This window comes from Solea solea, chromosome 8, assembly GCF_958295425.1.
Source record: "Solea solea chromosome 8, fSolSol10.1, whole genome shotgun sequence".
NCBI lineage: Eukaryota > Metazoa > Chordata > Actinopteri > Pleuronectiformes > Soleidae > Solea > Solea solea.
This window is the reverse complement of record NC_081141.1, coordinates 12,462,130-12,477,689: the sequence shown is the minus strand read 5'-3', so window position 1 is coordinate 12,477,689 and position 15,560 is coordinate 12,462,130. Positions and strand designations below refer to the sequence as shown.

The 15,560-nt window shown below is 42.6% G+C and overlaps 1 protein-coding gene across 2 annotated transcripts in view; it reads left to right on the top strand.

The window, feature by feature from the left end:
* The first annotated feature begins 205 nt into the window (after positions 1-205).
* Positions 206-15,560, top strand: part of kremen1 (kringle containing transmembrane protein 1) — a 55,951-nt gene continuing 40,596 nt past the window's right edge. Inside the window, exon 1 of one of the 2 annotated variants that reach the window (XM_058636999.1) lies at positions 206-579. In XM_058636999.1, coding sequence (XP_058492982.1) covers positions 501-579 — 79 coding nt within the window. In that variant the 5' untranslated portion in view covers positions 206-500. The remainder of the gene's footprint in view (positions 580-15,560) is intronic. The other variant, XM_058637000.1, reaches the window with a different exon arrangement.

The following is a 15,560-nucleotide window of genomic DNA, read 5'->3' as shown; positions in this document are numbered from 1 at the left end:
TTCCCGCAGTTGTTTTAATCAAGTTATTCCTGTGAGTGCATTTAAAAAAAACAAAAACAAAAAACAACAGTATCGTAATAGAAAAGAAATGTTGTTTTCTAATCTGCTGTTCAATGCAGCACAGAGTCCACCCTCCAACCTCAGCACAGCCTCCCTCTCTCTCTCTCTCCTTCCCTCCCTCCCTCCCTCCTACGTTCTTTCTGCTGCTTCCCCGGCGCTGCAGGTTGAATCTATTGCCCCTATTTCCTGTCACATGGGTTGGAAACAGGATCCCTGCTTTCTACTATCTGGTCCCGTCTTTGTAGTGTCAGCGTAGTAGTAGCTGAAAGACCCGTTTTGAAGTTCAGGGACTTTTTATAACGCGGACCAAAGAGTGAGTGCTGCACACAGACCCGGACACTCAGACAGAGAGTCAGTCAGTCAGTCAGTCCACTCCACCCCGCCGGTCTGCGCGCATCCGTCCGTCAAACTGCGCTTCACCTGAGATCCTAAGTCGCACCATGGATTCCTGGACAGTCACTTCTGCCCTTCTTCTCGCTGGCTTTATTTCTTCTGCAGCTCTTAATCATTTCGACACCGGTAAGCAAAACTTTTTTGTGTTTGCATCGCCTCGTTTTCTCTGAGGATGTTGGTCCGACATCACGTTCAGTACGCGCGTCGTCGGTGGCGTCTCCAAAGTGAATGGAGCTTTTAACGCAGTAGAAACTGCATTATTACAGTTTGTTGTTTGTTGTTGTATCTCTACAGAGACGACGCTGTCTTGTATCTCGCATGTCATGGAGTAGAGTCGCAGTTTAACTCCATTCATAGTTCAGCGCCTCCTTGGTTCAACTCTCACACAGGGCGCTGCTTTCCAAACTGTATGCTTCCTTTAGATTTTGGAGCCAGAGCAGAAGGGAGAGCTGTTGTATTGTCTTTTACGTTAAAGACAACAGTGTGGTGTGAGCCGAGAGACTGGTCTGATCAGATATTTCTGTTACCTACACACGCCTTCTGGGTAAACACATCCGATCCAAATCGTGCTCAAAAATGACCCGTGGGAGTCAAGTGAACAATTGGGGTTCGTGTGAATGTGGAGAAGGCTCTAAAGTCACCGTGAACTCTTGTTAGACTGTCCTTAAAAGTTACATTCAAGGGGAAGGAGCGGCTTTTACGCACCAGACTCTCGCGCCTACTGCGCTGCCAGTCCGGGTTTGTATTTCTCCTCTGCATCGGAAGCATTTAGTTTATGAATCACACTGAAACTGACCGAGTCTTATTTTTAACAGTTATAGTCGAAAATGCGTGTGAGGTGTTTTATCTCCACTGTGCGTCATTTGCGCTTGCATTGATCCACACGCAGAGATCAAATACACTTGAACTCATCCATTGAATTACGCTTTAAGTTCAGATCTATTCGCACGGATGCGCCTGCGTCTATGTGTGAGAACTGTGACAAAAGCTCCAGGCGGATCCCGTTTCAAAGCTGGAGAATATTTGTTTTAATGTGAATATCTAATAATGATGACCACACAAACCAAGCTTCTACTTGCTGTAATTTGCGCCGCGTTTCATGTCGAAGCAGCAAATCCTCGTGCTTTCCTTTTTAATTTTTTGTCTCTTAATTATAGCCTTGGATTTCAAATTAGAGGGTCCACCATCTGGGCTAGTGCGTAAGTACTCCCATGTGTACCTATGTATTAACAAAGTATTTAAAGCAATGGTATTCCCCCTCATAACACAGGGGGAAAGAAAAAAAGGGACCAAGTTCAGTTCAAGTCAGCTGTGGCACATTTACTGTATAGTAAAACAATAATTTCATGCGTCTGCAAGGAATGAACCATTCAAGCTCTCCTTTGCTCTGTTTGAGCCACACTTACATGTCAAGTCAGCACAATTAAAGGGGTAAAAGTGAATGGAAAACCAAAAGGAAAAGTCCACCCCTCAGAGTTGTTGCTTTAACTTTTGTAATGTTTTTCTTTATCACCACAATTTACATGCAAACTGTCTGGGGCTGCAGAGAAGTGGTCACAAATACTGCGCCGAATGTGTGCTGATTTAAAATGTCACACTCACAATCGGGGAGCAAGGGAAGGCTTTTCTTTTTCTTTTTTTTGCTCATGTCCAACAGGACAAATCTGTCAGAGGAGATGAAGTTGATGGTCGGTGTGGCTTGTTGTCCACGTCCATGCTGGGAAATGTGGAAACCTCAGGGGAAGTGGATGTGACACGCTGAGGGAAAGTAGACACATGTAAACAAGTAGAGATTCAAAACAACTCCTGGCCAGCACTGGAATAGTTGACTTTACAAGGATCTGCATTTGATGAAGCATTGCTGTTCCCATTCAAATTAAATCAAACTTTATTAAACTTTATCTATCTATCTATCTATCTATCTATCTATCTATCTATCTATCTATCTATCTATCTATCTATCTATCTATCTATCATACATGTATATATGGTATAAATGTGCTGTAAAATTGGGTCTAAATACTATGTATACACCCATACTGTGATGTAATTAGAAAGTAAGATCTCAGGATGTTTGCAAATGTGAATAATTAAATGGTTGATTTTTTCCCCCTTTAACTGCCGCAGCTGGGTCATGCAGCAGTTTATTAATGTTCTGCAGAGAGCCAGCCACAGTTGCGTTTGTGACAGAGCGTCAAAATCAATTATAATGGAGTGCTTTCACTGTCATGGTAGACTGAGGCACTTTATTTTGCATCCGAGGATAATCGTGTTCGGTAATATACGCGCGCACACACAGACACACAGACATTTATACACACATGCTTGAACGGTTAAAAAAAAAAAAAAAAAAAGGGGAAGATGGAGGTAAGGGTGGAACATGACGTGATGCGAAGCAGATAAGTGCCCTCATGCCACTTATGATCTCTTCCATATCATGCACGTCATACTGCCTATATAGAGCACCAGTAAAGTATAGACGATATATGCGATTCCTCTTCTCCCTGCACTCAGAGACTTTATCAAAGAACCTGTCCAGACTCCCACGTGCTGTTGTGATCGACTGTGGCCTGCTTTTGTTCACTTGGCAGGTGCTCGTGCCCTTCATAAAACTGTACATACAAGAGGAAGCTGAATGCTGTCAGAGCTGTCAGGATGAGCCGTAACTGAGTTGCTCTGTAAGCCGGTAATAACGTAGCTGATAGTTTTGGCCTTGTGAGCGCACTTGTGGTCGTTAATTAGCTGGGAATTGTGTTTTTCTTCATCTTTCCGGTACCGGTGATACTGAGCGAGTTGAAGATGTGGGTCTGGCAAGAAAAAAAATAAACCACAGTGCGTCTGCATTAATGTTGGGTTTATTTTTTAATGAACATGATCCATAATGTTTTTGAAGTAGAGGGTTGATGAGGATGCCAGAGTTATGATTCTCTTAAATTTCAGTAGCTGTTGCTGTGTTTGTACATGCAGGATTAACCTATAATCTGTCTTAATGATTCTCCACCTGGAGGATGGAGAGTATTAAAGGATTAGTTCAACATTTCGGGAAATATGATTATTAGCCTATTTGTTGTAAGAGTCAGACGAGAAGATTGATAACACTCGTGTTTGTTTTTTAGCCAACAGACAGACCGCTAAGATCAGTATAAAAGGCTAGAAACGGTAACGAAGGTAAACCTAATGTAACAACCAGGGGGGTTTCAAGGGACCCCATCCCTTAATGCATTGATTTTGTTCCTCTTCATTCTGCCTTTGCTTTCTTATATGACTCCATGAAGCACAAGTGTTCTGAAATTACAAAGTTGTTGGCAGCAAGTTAGAGGTACATGGAATAGACTTGTTCGGTGGTTTCTGACTAAACTGTCATTGCTGTTGACTGATATAATCAGTTGTTTTTGGGGGGCTTTTTCATGTTGGGGCCCCAGGCTGACTTTAGTATATCCATTTAGTATAACACATCACACACAAACAAACTTGCTTGAAGAAACGTACATGTTATGTAATATGTTTATGAGTAAGGTTAAGTCACATTGTTTGGGTTTGTTTGTTGTTGTTTGTTTCCAGTCTATATGACCTTGTCAATCTGCTCATCTTACTCAGTGCCTAAAACCAGATAAGCTTATTTCTTAGAATGTTGAACTATTGCTATGATATTTTTGTGTGTGAATCTTTAATGTCTTCTCCAATCTTTACAATATACTTGTGAAATTTTAAACAGGTTTTGACTTTTTTCTATCCTGTAGAAATCAATCAAACAAATGTAGAAGTGTAAAATTGCTTACGGCACAGTTATGCAGCCTGGGAGAAGACGTAGTCGGAGAGTACTGCTGTGGATTTAAAGGTTTACGTCGCAGTGCCGTAACCAGTATGACGCAACGTTTTGTAGTCATGAATGAGGGCAAGATCCGCAACAATAGCAACATGGATCGGGCACAACCTGTGCACGACTGGACTTTATTTCACCTTTAAAGGGAAGCAGTTAGATTTGGTTGTGTCGAGCTGAGGCTTGAAAAGGGCAGGCTGTAACATTCTGGCAACTTGGAATGTGTGCTCATTATGTGATTACAGAATTCAGAGCTGTCAGAAATATGTCTGCATGAACTGAGCATCAGGTTGACATCAGGTTGCGCCCGACCAAGTTTTTGGACGGATCAGAGTAGACAAGAGTTGCCTCATGGGCTTTCCTTTCAATTGCAGTCTTTGACAAGGTCATGTATAACTAGATATAGCTGCATGAAATAACTTGTGAGGCCATACTGAGAAACGTCTATAATATAAGGTATCTTATCAAACCAAGTTACCACAGGTGAGGTCGCTTGATTACTCCCAGACTGGATTGGAGATATTCGATCTCTTTAATCGTGTCCAACCCTGGTGCTTTTATTCCTCTCTCGAAGCAGTGCAGGCACCACAGTGAGTGATGGGTGGAAGAATGACAGCATGTGTTTTGATTTCTCTTTGTGGCCTGACATGCTTATAAGCTGCTGCGTAAACTGGCAACCCTCTGTTTCATCTGGCAACTCTGTGTTTTCCCTGTTCCCTGTCTGATCACTGTCCAGCAGGGCACGATGTTGGCCTGGACTCTGTGAGATCCCGTGCGTTCAGCCACAGACAGAACTGGGCCTGCTGTTGCTGCGCAGCAGACGAGGAGAGGTGGCTGGACTGTGGTTGAAAACACTGTACAGTGAACAGTAGCTCACACACACACACACGTGTTTGAAATGTAGATTTTGCTCCTGCCAACTATCAATAAGGGCTATGGTGCAAGTTTTGTGTTATTTTCAGCTGTGTTTTTGCACACGTTTGCTCACCTGCTCTTCTTCTGAGTCGACCTACATGTGTGCAAGGCTGCAGTTAACCATTATTTTTCTTTAGCTATTGGTTTTCAAATTCAAAGTTATCTTTGAACATGAGGTCCATTTCCCTCTGGAGCTTTTGATAGTAACATATGATTTGCATCAGCAGATAGAACTGTCTGTTGTAATAGATTTTTAAATCTATTCTGCACACATTCGGGACCTCTACTTAAAAGTAGTGTAAAAATGGCCGTGACAGCTTGCTATGACCTGAGGTAACATCTCCAAGTGCAAGAACAGGCAACGGTCCAACCCTTAAAGATATTTTAATATAATTAGCAAATTGCAGAAGCTGCAATTAAGTATATACAGTATGTTATGATTTGACCCAGGGTTTTTTTTTTCTGTCACTGCATTTACCGTTCGCCCATTTCAGTGACAGAGATTGTTTACAGAAAGGTCCTATTATTTTCTTATTGACATAATAATTATTTTCTTATTACCAAATCTATATAACACACTCACAGCAAGTGGCCATGACATCTGCCATTAGAAACTGTTCTTTTTGTAACCAGTGGAATCGACCCCTGGTGGCTGATGGTATTTTTACTTCTGCGTTGGCTTCCACCAGCAAACAGGAAGACCATTTTTATTTATGGTCTATGAGTCAGAGCTTTGTGATGATTTGTATTAAAAAAAAATGTAATACACATGGGAGGGAATTCATTTCTCTGAGTTGGCATAAGAACAGAGAAGTTCATATTTTGATTGCGTCTCATAATGCGTCCGATTGTTTGTTATTCAGTGACAATTGAAATCAAGCTCAAAACAAATTGCAGGAAAAATCACATTTGGATATTTTCTGCCCTTTGTATGATATAAACTAAGGAACGCAGCAAACTCAACCCCCCAACATGACATTTGCACTTCATTATTCATTTTCCATCCCTTAACAAATGACTTGTGTGTGTGTGTGTATGAGTTAAGTTCAGTTAAGTGTCTGCACTTTCTACAAACTCCCAACATTCCTGCTCCAGATTTTAAAGGGGCCACGTCAAGTGTCAAACCATGAGGTCGCACATCAATCTCATTCTCGTCTTGCTCCATCCTCCCCCGTCACTGTATCTGTCTTTACTTGATGCACCATGTCATCGGTCCATACAGTGCAGTTTCTGATTGGTTCCGTCAGCGCCCTTTAACCCCTGAGACAGAGCATTCTTTGTGAGTGTAAGTATGTGTGAGGAAGAGATATTCTGGATCATCTGCCTCACAGGATAATGACAGACCATCCGCTGCCGTTTGAAGAAACACTAGCTTGTGTTGGCAGAGGTAATCGCGATGGAGCGTTGGTTTGAGGAGAGACAGTGGGTTCTTAAAGAGTTTTACATAAGGGCTTTGGGTTAAACCCTCTGCGCTGACTGTGGGGAGTATCAGAGGGCATTGTGGGAAGAGGGCGGTTGGGGCCTGAGTTTCAGATGTGGGCCCTGTGCCCCGAACCCCCACCCACCCTGCTTTCCGGTTCACAGAGATGGAAACCTCTCATCCCTCATTGAGCTTCTGTGCAACAGAAACAAGTTCAGACAAACCACTGGGAAAGATCAGTGCACTGCACAGTGTGTGTGTGTGTGTGCTCTCTGTGAGACATGCATCTATGTAGGTGTTATGGATGTGATGTAGGAGCCAGATGTGATCTAGACACCAGACTTTCAGAGTGAAAACATTCTGTCAAAGTAGGTTTAACTTTGCCCCTCGACTTGCTCAGGGTTCAGGTTTATTTCCCATATAGGCTCATGAGTTTGATTTAGAGTCAGAGTTTGATTTAGGATCGGATTTTTACAATCATTTTTTTTAAAGTGGGCGTGTAACCACAATATAAATAAAAGTGTGGAACTACATTCTCATCCCCTGAACTTTTTTGTTATCGGTCCCCCCTCTGTGCATCAAAGTAGACACTAATCACTGAAAACAATTCTTTAAAGCTGCTGTCAGTGATGTCATCTTTTGGCTTCCTGTCTGCCGCCGCCGTCGGCATTCCCTCCCTCCTCCCTGCATCACCCCATGAACGCATTCGGTGGGGCGGTCATTTATTCACCTGTCAAAGAGTGGAGCGCTGAGACGACTGATTCTTTGTGGCATTCTGGCTCCTCATTGGATGACGTGTTATGGGACACTCAGTAGTTTTCTCTTAGATTTTCCAACAGAACCCAGAGAGTGTGAGACCCTGTCAAACTACCGAGCTGTTTAACACACATTTGAAGTAAATATTTGATTTCATTGTCAGGCGGCACCATTTGTAGTTATAGCTACCATTATGTGAGCACAGAATGTTTTTGGCATCCCTGGTGACATTATTACCAACACCAAAACAAATTACATGAATAGCTTAAGAGGAAACACAAGATGAGCTCTTTTTTTCTTAGCTTTTGACATTATATGACTCTTTTACTCTCAAGGGCATGCAAACATGGTGGCTTCAATTACACGACAAAGTGTTAGTGTCTCTTCTTTTGTCACTTGGAATGATAAGTGAACGGGTGACTTGGCTGATCTACCTAAACATGTGTACTTGTTTAAATGCCCTTCTGGTTGCACTCATGTCCAGTCAGTAGCCCGTGGTTGTTTTTAGCATAAACAGAGTCAGGAGTCTTTCTCCTCTTTGTGTTGCGTTCACGCATACTCAGGTGCACACCAGCCATCATGGAGCCCTCATAAATCTTCAGTGGAATGCCAGAAGGGGTTGAGCTTAGCAAGAAACACCCCCCCCCCCCTCCCGCAACTATATCAACTTGAGCTGACACTGGGAGTGTGATGTGACAGACAACTGTAGACCAGTCTCTTGCATTGTAGTGGAGAGATGATGCTAAAATGCTAGTTTGTTCTCACCTCTACCCAATGATGGAGAAGCACCTGCATAAGTAAGCAGTCAAGTCACAATGGTTGCCTGTTAACTGGATAGAAATATTAGAAATTTGATTATATTAAATAGTGTTAAAAAATATGCTAGGAAATCCATTGACCCCTGTGGTCTATACCAATTTGAATGGCTTTACATTTTGACATGGCTCTTTGTTTTTAAAACCAAGCTAAGTGAAATACATATTTCCCTCAAACGGACATCTACCTGCTCATATATTTTAAAGTGCTTTGCGTATATTTGTATAAATACAGATTAAGTGCATGATTAAAAACAAAGCTATCGCTGATTGTGCAAGCCTCCACAATGGGCTCCAGTGATGGTGTGTGACGGCATGAAAAACAAATCTATAATGGATAAGCATAAGTAAAGAGTAAAGAGTAAAGCATCCTCCCTTTTGAACATCCCAACGCTCTTGGTGCTCAGCATGTCTTGACATGTGAAGACAGGCCAATGTTTTGCAGAATTCCCTCATTTACTGAACATAAGTTTATGCTGGTGACAGCTGGTAACAAAAGAAGTCTTTCCATTTCCTGCTGATGTACTTCCTGTTGACCTCTGGGTGGTGCCCTGGGCCAGTCAAGTTGCGTGCAACACCCTATTCCGCCATGCCAAGTGGTTGGACCGCCCATAAAACCACTAACCACAAAGATGGAGAAACAGACCTAGTTATTATAAACACAATCATGCTTATTATCGTGCCACTGTGATCCCCGTCCTGTCGTGTTCAAAGGCTTGTATTTGTTTGATCAAAGTATCTCTCTGTGTTGTACCCAGCGCTCACCATTTCTCTCATTAAACTTTAGCTTAGCTCAGCTCTTTCATGCTTCTCTTACCTTGTGCAAATTACCACCTGCTCAGTCGGTTGGTCAGGGCAACCCAGCATGCAAAGCAGCCAGGCCATTTCCCCCGAGCCAGGATGTACGGTGGTGAGGGTGGTGTATGACAAGGCGTGATGGACCCAATAGTCATGGAAAGCATAGAGTGGTAAAGGAAAGGGCAGTCCCCAAACAAACTAGTGCAAGGTTTAGTGTGTCACTCTGGTCCATAATCCACGGAGGCGGTCTCGTAAGGCAACATGAAATTAAGCTGTCAAGCCTCTGCTGGCTGTATACAACTGTTGGGCTTTAAAGAGATAAACAATGTTTAGGTGGGAGAGTGTACTCATGTGGCCTGAATAGTGGTTTGTGAGGTTTTGTTGCTCGAAGGTCACTCAGGACCAGTCAGAGTATTCTCCCGAATGAGCTGTGACATGTTGGTTTTTGGAATGGAGCGCTGCAAAGCAATGCAATTTATTTACTTAACTTTTTTCATTTCAGACTCTCTACAAAATGTGTATGTATGAGGAAACACACTGCCGTCATAGACAACGACATTCTCTCTCTCTGTCTCTCTCTCCCTCCCTTTCTCTTTGAGCCCATCAGCTGGAAAACACTTGAGGCCGTGGGAGTAAATCAAATTTCCAGAGAACAGCACTGAAATACCATACAGCCTTATGTTCTTCTATGAATTCTATTAACTCCCCAACAAACAATTGTTTTCATTATCAAAACTCAATTTAATTTACAGAGAATGGGATTTTAAAAGAGGTTTAGAGGCCCCAGGGAGGAAGTGGCTGATGCATGAAAAAAAAATACAGAAAATATAAGTTCCTGCCTGAAAGTTGGATTTATATACGTGAAATCAAAATAGTGTGTTACCAGCTCTGGGTTTATTGTTAAAGCGAAGTGCAGCTTTGTGACTCCCTAACAACACTCAATGGCTGCTGTATTGTTTTTGCAATACGAGGAAAACAGTACAAAAAAAAAAAGATTAGGTTTCGGCATGATTTCTTCTGTCCAAAACCACTCTGGCTTCCTGTTTCCATATTCCTCTTTGAACATACTATTAATAAATCATGTTGGTAAATGATCTGTTATTCTGTCTTTGATTCAAACATATTACATGTTCCAAACATTGCATTGGTGACTGGTTGGGTGTTTTTACAAAAGAAAAACCTCCACAGACTCAGTTTCAGAGGGACAGTGTATTTTTGTGGTGTCACATGCAATTCCGAGTTTTGAGAGGCATAACCAACAGCAGAACGGCAGGATATTGAATTGCTACTGTGTGAGACATGACCTGTCCATCGAACTTTAGTTCTTTTTATACTGCAGTTATGGTTGGGCCAGGGCCACTGAGGTCTGTGCTTCACTGCGGTAGAGTAATGGCAACCACTTTAAATAAATGGAGAGTAATTTTGCTGCCGAGCCCCGGGTTCTGGTTTATGTCCAGTTGCAGCAGTCTGTGGCCAAAGAGGCAAATTGTCGCCTTTTCTCCTCACAGGAAACGCCTACAGACAGGACTTATTTAACAAGGACAAGCAAGTGGACATGGCTAAGTGGACAGGGGCAAACATTTGGACAAGTGAAGGGAGCAGACTTAGCTAAGTGGACAGCAAACATAAGAACAAAGCCAGTTGGCACAGGTAAGAGGCCGTGACAGTGAGATGTGCTAAGGATCAGAGAGTGCAGAACAAAAGACGGACAACATGTTTCCATGTGGTTGTTTTTGAAACAATATGAGAATAGAAATCCATTAACCTGAGCTCTGATACCTTGGGGGACTAAGCTTAAACAGTTCATAGATCCTGCTTTACAAGTGCACAGGAACATCTCAACTGTTGGCACAAAAAAACCATTGTCTCCCCTAGCCGTGGAGCCACTGATATCCAATTGCAATCCACGTCCCTTTGAAAGACGTTTGAACTGACGGGATGAAACCCAAGTCACTGAGAGGCCCTGATTTAGTTGTCTGTCCTGCATTGAAGGTGAATACAGCTCCCAAAGGTGGACACAAAATGAGCTAGGTCTGCAGCAGCCTATGTGGCACCAGCCCTTGACCAGCACCACCGGAGGTGTGGTCACACTCGGCCGATACCATGAAACAGAATCTGCTGGCCCTCAATAGATCCTCCGTAATGGATCCCCTTCTTAGGGAGGCCATTGGGATGCCCCCTGTCTTTTACCAGAGCCATCTGGTTCCTGGTACTGCACTCTTCCCACAGCCACACAAACCACAGTGAAAAAGGATCACTTTCACCATCAAGATCAGGAATTGGAGACGTAGGTGGTTAAAAGGGGTCTGAATTTTGAACGTTGTGGTCCCGTCTGTGGCAGCCTCTTGTGGTCGTGGAAGTACGTTTTTTTGCAGTTTATCTGATGACCTTTTATGACTGGAAACAGTGGAACGGTTCTGTGCTCGTTTGGTCCTCTGACCAGGTCGTTCAGTCAAGATTATTAAATTAGGAATATATGTGCATTTTTAAGAGACATCAATTTACAAATGAAGAAGAATGGGGCAAACTGTTTTCAAACCAAGTGATTCAGCGTGGCGGACGGTTAAGAAAACATCTGAATGCAAAGCTTATCGCTGCAATGTACATGGAGCTACAGTGTAAAAAAATTTCATTGTGCCAAGGAATGCGGGGAGAACAGATGAAGGCCTCCATCTGCAGTTTACAAGATAGACAAACAAATACACTGGGGCCCTTTTTTCTGATGTGTTTGCCCCTCACTCCAAATGAGTGTGCTGAGATTTCATTGGATACAGATGGGTGCATGTTTGTGCTCCACATATGGCGTGTGTTAATCTCCCACTGCAAGCAAGCAAGTAAAAGTTACACAGCTATGACTGTTTTTGGGTTGTTTTTTTTGACAGTGACCTCACAGTGTCCATCTGAATCTCTGCACTGGTCAGACTGTGGACACAGTGGACACAGTGGACACAGCGGACACAGCGGACACAGCGATGATCAGCTGTAGTTGCATTTAATCAGAACATATGTCTCAAAGCTGCACTCAGACATTTGATCAACTGAAGCCCAATTTCCAGTAAACATGTTGATCCTCATCTGATGGAATCAACTAATGAAAACAGGCATCAAAGCTGGTGAGCAGGCCCAGGATTCCCAGGCTGAGGTGACACTTGTGTTCGGGTTGAAGAAACTACGCAGACAGATCTATAATGTGTTATATATTAATGGTTATATTATAATGTTTTTATCCGCCTACACAAGTGCTCAGTTTTTGATGCAGAAAAAATAATCAATGTCCTTATGGAGTTAATGTCTCTCTGGTTAAGATGTAAGGGTTAGTCATACAAAACAACGTCAGACATATGAATTTTGTAGGAGACAAATTTTGCAAATACATGATATAAATGGCAAAGTGACTGAGTGTAATATACTGAGTGTATGTATAAAATAACTGTTAAACCATTCTTAAATGACAGTTAATAGGAACACTGTTGCAGGTTAAATAAGACTTGTAGAGCCTTTAAAATGTCTAAACATAAAGGACAAACATGTTTTGTTTTGGCAAGAGATGTCAACCGGTTTTCTATTACCCTCCTGTATTTTCCTCCAGTCAATAAAATAATAAACTAATAAAAGATAGCACAGCCTCAGTGTCAATAGCGCATATAAAAAACAAGACAACAACACTGTAAGAAAGATAAATGTCAATTGAGACTGAAGCAAAGCGGATTTGACTCCCCCCCCCTTAATTCATTGCCCAAATTAAATTTTGTGTCACATTTGACTGCTGGCAGTAAATCTACATTAGGAAATAACTCATTAAAACACCATGGCAAAAAAAATATAAAACTGTATTCAAAACAGCAGGAAAGAGCACTCTGTCGGAACAACGCTTGGTTGGGAAGTTTTGCAAGTAATGTCAGGCCTCCCTGGCTGATCGATGCAGAACATTAAGGATTGAAGGGTGCAGTGTTGTGGTCGAGTCACCAATCCTCAAATCCATGTCCGGTTTCCAGTCCCCAATGTTTAAGTCAAGTCTTCTTGGGTCTGAGTCATCAAGGTTGACTTGATTTCCATGATGGGCACCAGTGCTTTAACAATTACCGGAAGTGACACAATTGCTACTATTTCAGATCTTATTTACTGTGTAACTGGAGTTGGGAAAGATTTAGTTCATGGCATCACTCTTGGACATCTGAACAATCTGGACAATATCCATATATGCTGCTCAAGTCTAAATCAAGCAATGAATCTGGAAAATAAGACTTCAGTCCTACTTGAATCCATGTCCTCGACATGAGTACTACAACATATTTAACTAATATTAGTACTGTTTATTCATATAGTCCGAAATAAAAAAGTGTCATCCGAAAAGCTATTCCAAGCTAATTTGATCGTCTAAATTATTCTGTTGCTCGCAGTTTGTCCTTCCTCGATCATTGTTGTGATTCACACTCAAAGGAAAATGTTGAAATAATCATGTCCGTAAACAATAACCTGGAGAAAAAGGCCGAACCTTTGATCTGTAGCAGCCGTTTTTTTATTTTATTATCGCTATTATTTTTTGCACTAGCAGTGCTGGTCACATTGTTCCCTCCTCTCAACCTGAGACCATTATTTATTCAAGTCAGACTTCATCTTTGTGGAGCCTGTAATCACACAGGACTTCTTAAAGAGAAAGAAAAGACAGAGGAGGTGGTGTGTTATTGTGTGTGTGTGAGTGTGTGTGTGTGTGTGTGTGGGGGGTGGTTACACACAATCCCCTTCAACGGCCCTGACACAGCTTCAGACCAAACCAAACCACATATAATTTACATTCCTCAGATACCAGCTAACCTGAGAGCAAACGGGACGATCGAAAACAGGTGTGTTTAGCAACAACCCTTCTCCCTTTATTCCATGGTTTCGCCTTTCCTCGACGCTCAGCGGAGATGACCCTGACGTGGCTGAACGTACAGGGCAGGAGCTTATCACTGGACGAGCAAGAGAAATAGCAATAATCCTATGAGACAGGAGGCAAAGTGAAGCAGTGCGAGTTGCAACGCTTACATAACGCTGCCGCAAGTTGATTACTGCCTTTGGGATGTTGGACCATTGTGAGGAGAGGAGTTAGGGGATTGACTGGCGTACATTTAAACACACGTGCGTGTGTGTATATGAATGCTCACACATTTTTTGGGCAGATATCTACAGCACTGTGATGAATGGGTGCGAATGGTATTGCCACAATGACACTGGCCTTATTACAGAGGGAACAAAGGAGCCAGTGTGCATATTTATTTGCATATGTGTGTGTGTGTGTGTGTGTGTGTGTGTCCTCCCTTCCCTCCACATTGGATTCATCTTAAAATGCTGTGGCTCCTCTACTGATGAAAATTGCTCCCTTTCATTCTTACTGTAAATGCATATGGGGGAAATATGGGTACGAGGGGGGAGACGGGGGGGGGGGGCGGGGGGGAGCTGGAATGATACGGGCAGGAGTGCAGATTAATGCATGTTTTCTCACTGCTCACATGTTGTCTGAGCTCATTTTACCATTCATTTGTAAGGAAAACAACAAGGTAGAGGGCAACCTTTTAACACCTTACAAGGGATGGGCAACCATTCGCAACAGAACCGTTAGCAACATAAGCCATAGATCCTCTAGTTACCAAAGGCTCTGAGCTATGTGGGGCCCATATGGGAATGTGTTGTTTTCTTGCATTAGAAAGATAAAGCCTTTGTGTCGGAACGCTCTGCATCAGGTTTTTGTTTGCTGGTGAATGACTCCAGCATGCAGCTGCGGCACAGAGCTCCTCTGGAATGAGACTGGTACCTTCAAACTCAGACCCCTGTTGTTAGAAATGCAAAGTGCTTGTGTGTGCTGTTAATTTTACAAACGTGGGCTTTGTTGTCCCAGTCTATAATACAGAGGGAAATGTGAAAAAAAAACTTGTTCACTGGTGCTATGTGCAAGAAGGAGAAAATTAGTGCCTGGGTTAACAATCTGCAGGATCATAAAAACAGTCTTTGTCCCACCCTGACTCTGTGTTTGCCTCTGTTTTCCTCTCTTCTCTGTTCTTCTTATTTTAATCTCAACTGCCCTTGCTCTGTCCTTCACAATCCTAGATTCTCAATGCCCTGTTGTTATTTTCAGTTTGGTTTGATTAAAGATGGATACATCAGAGACATGGTAATTGTACATCTTGGAAAACTCGGAACACCCTCACCTCCTCTCAGCTTCTCTATCTCTGCGCCTACATTCATTTACAGGGCTGCAAAAGTCTTGTTTACTCTGGTGTCAGAGTTGGTTTAGAGCAAGTTCAACGGCATGTGTGTGAGTTTGTGGGAGATTTCCTCCTTTTATTTGTTTAACTTGTCCTCTTATTGTGTGAAGAGTTGCGTGATTACGCGTTGGCGTGTGAAAACTACTAGAAACAAGAAGCAAAAACGAAGAAGTGATTAATCTTCTCTTGAAATACGTCCCCTTTTTGGCAGATGGTAAGCATGACTTGAAGAACCTGTACGTAGGTGCCAAAGGGAGGTAGTTAAACACGACACCCCATCCGCCCTCATGTCAGGTTGGTTGGCAGGTCCTTGATGTCAAAAGTTTGCCGGTAGCTTT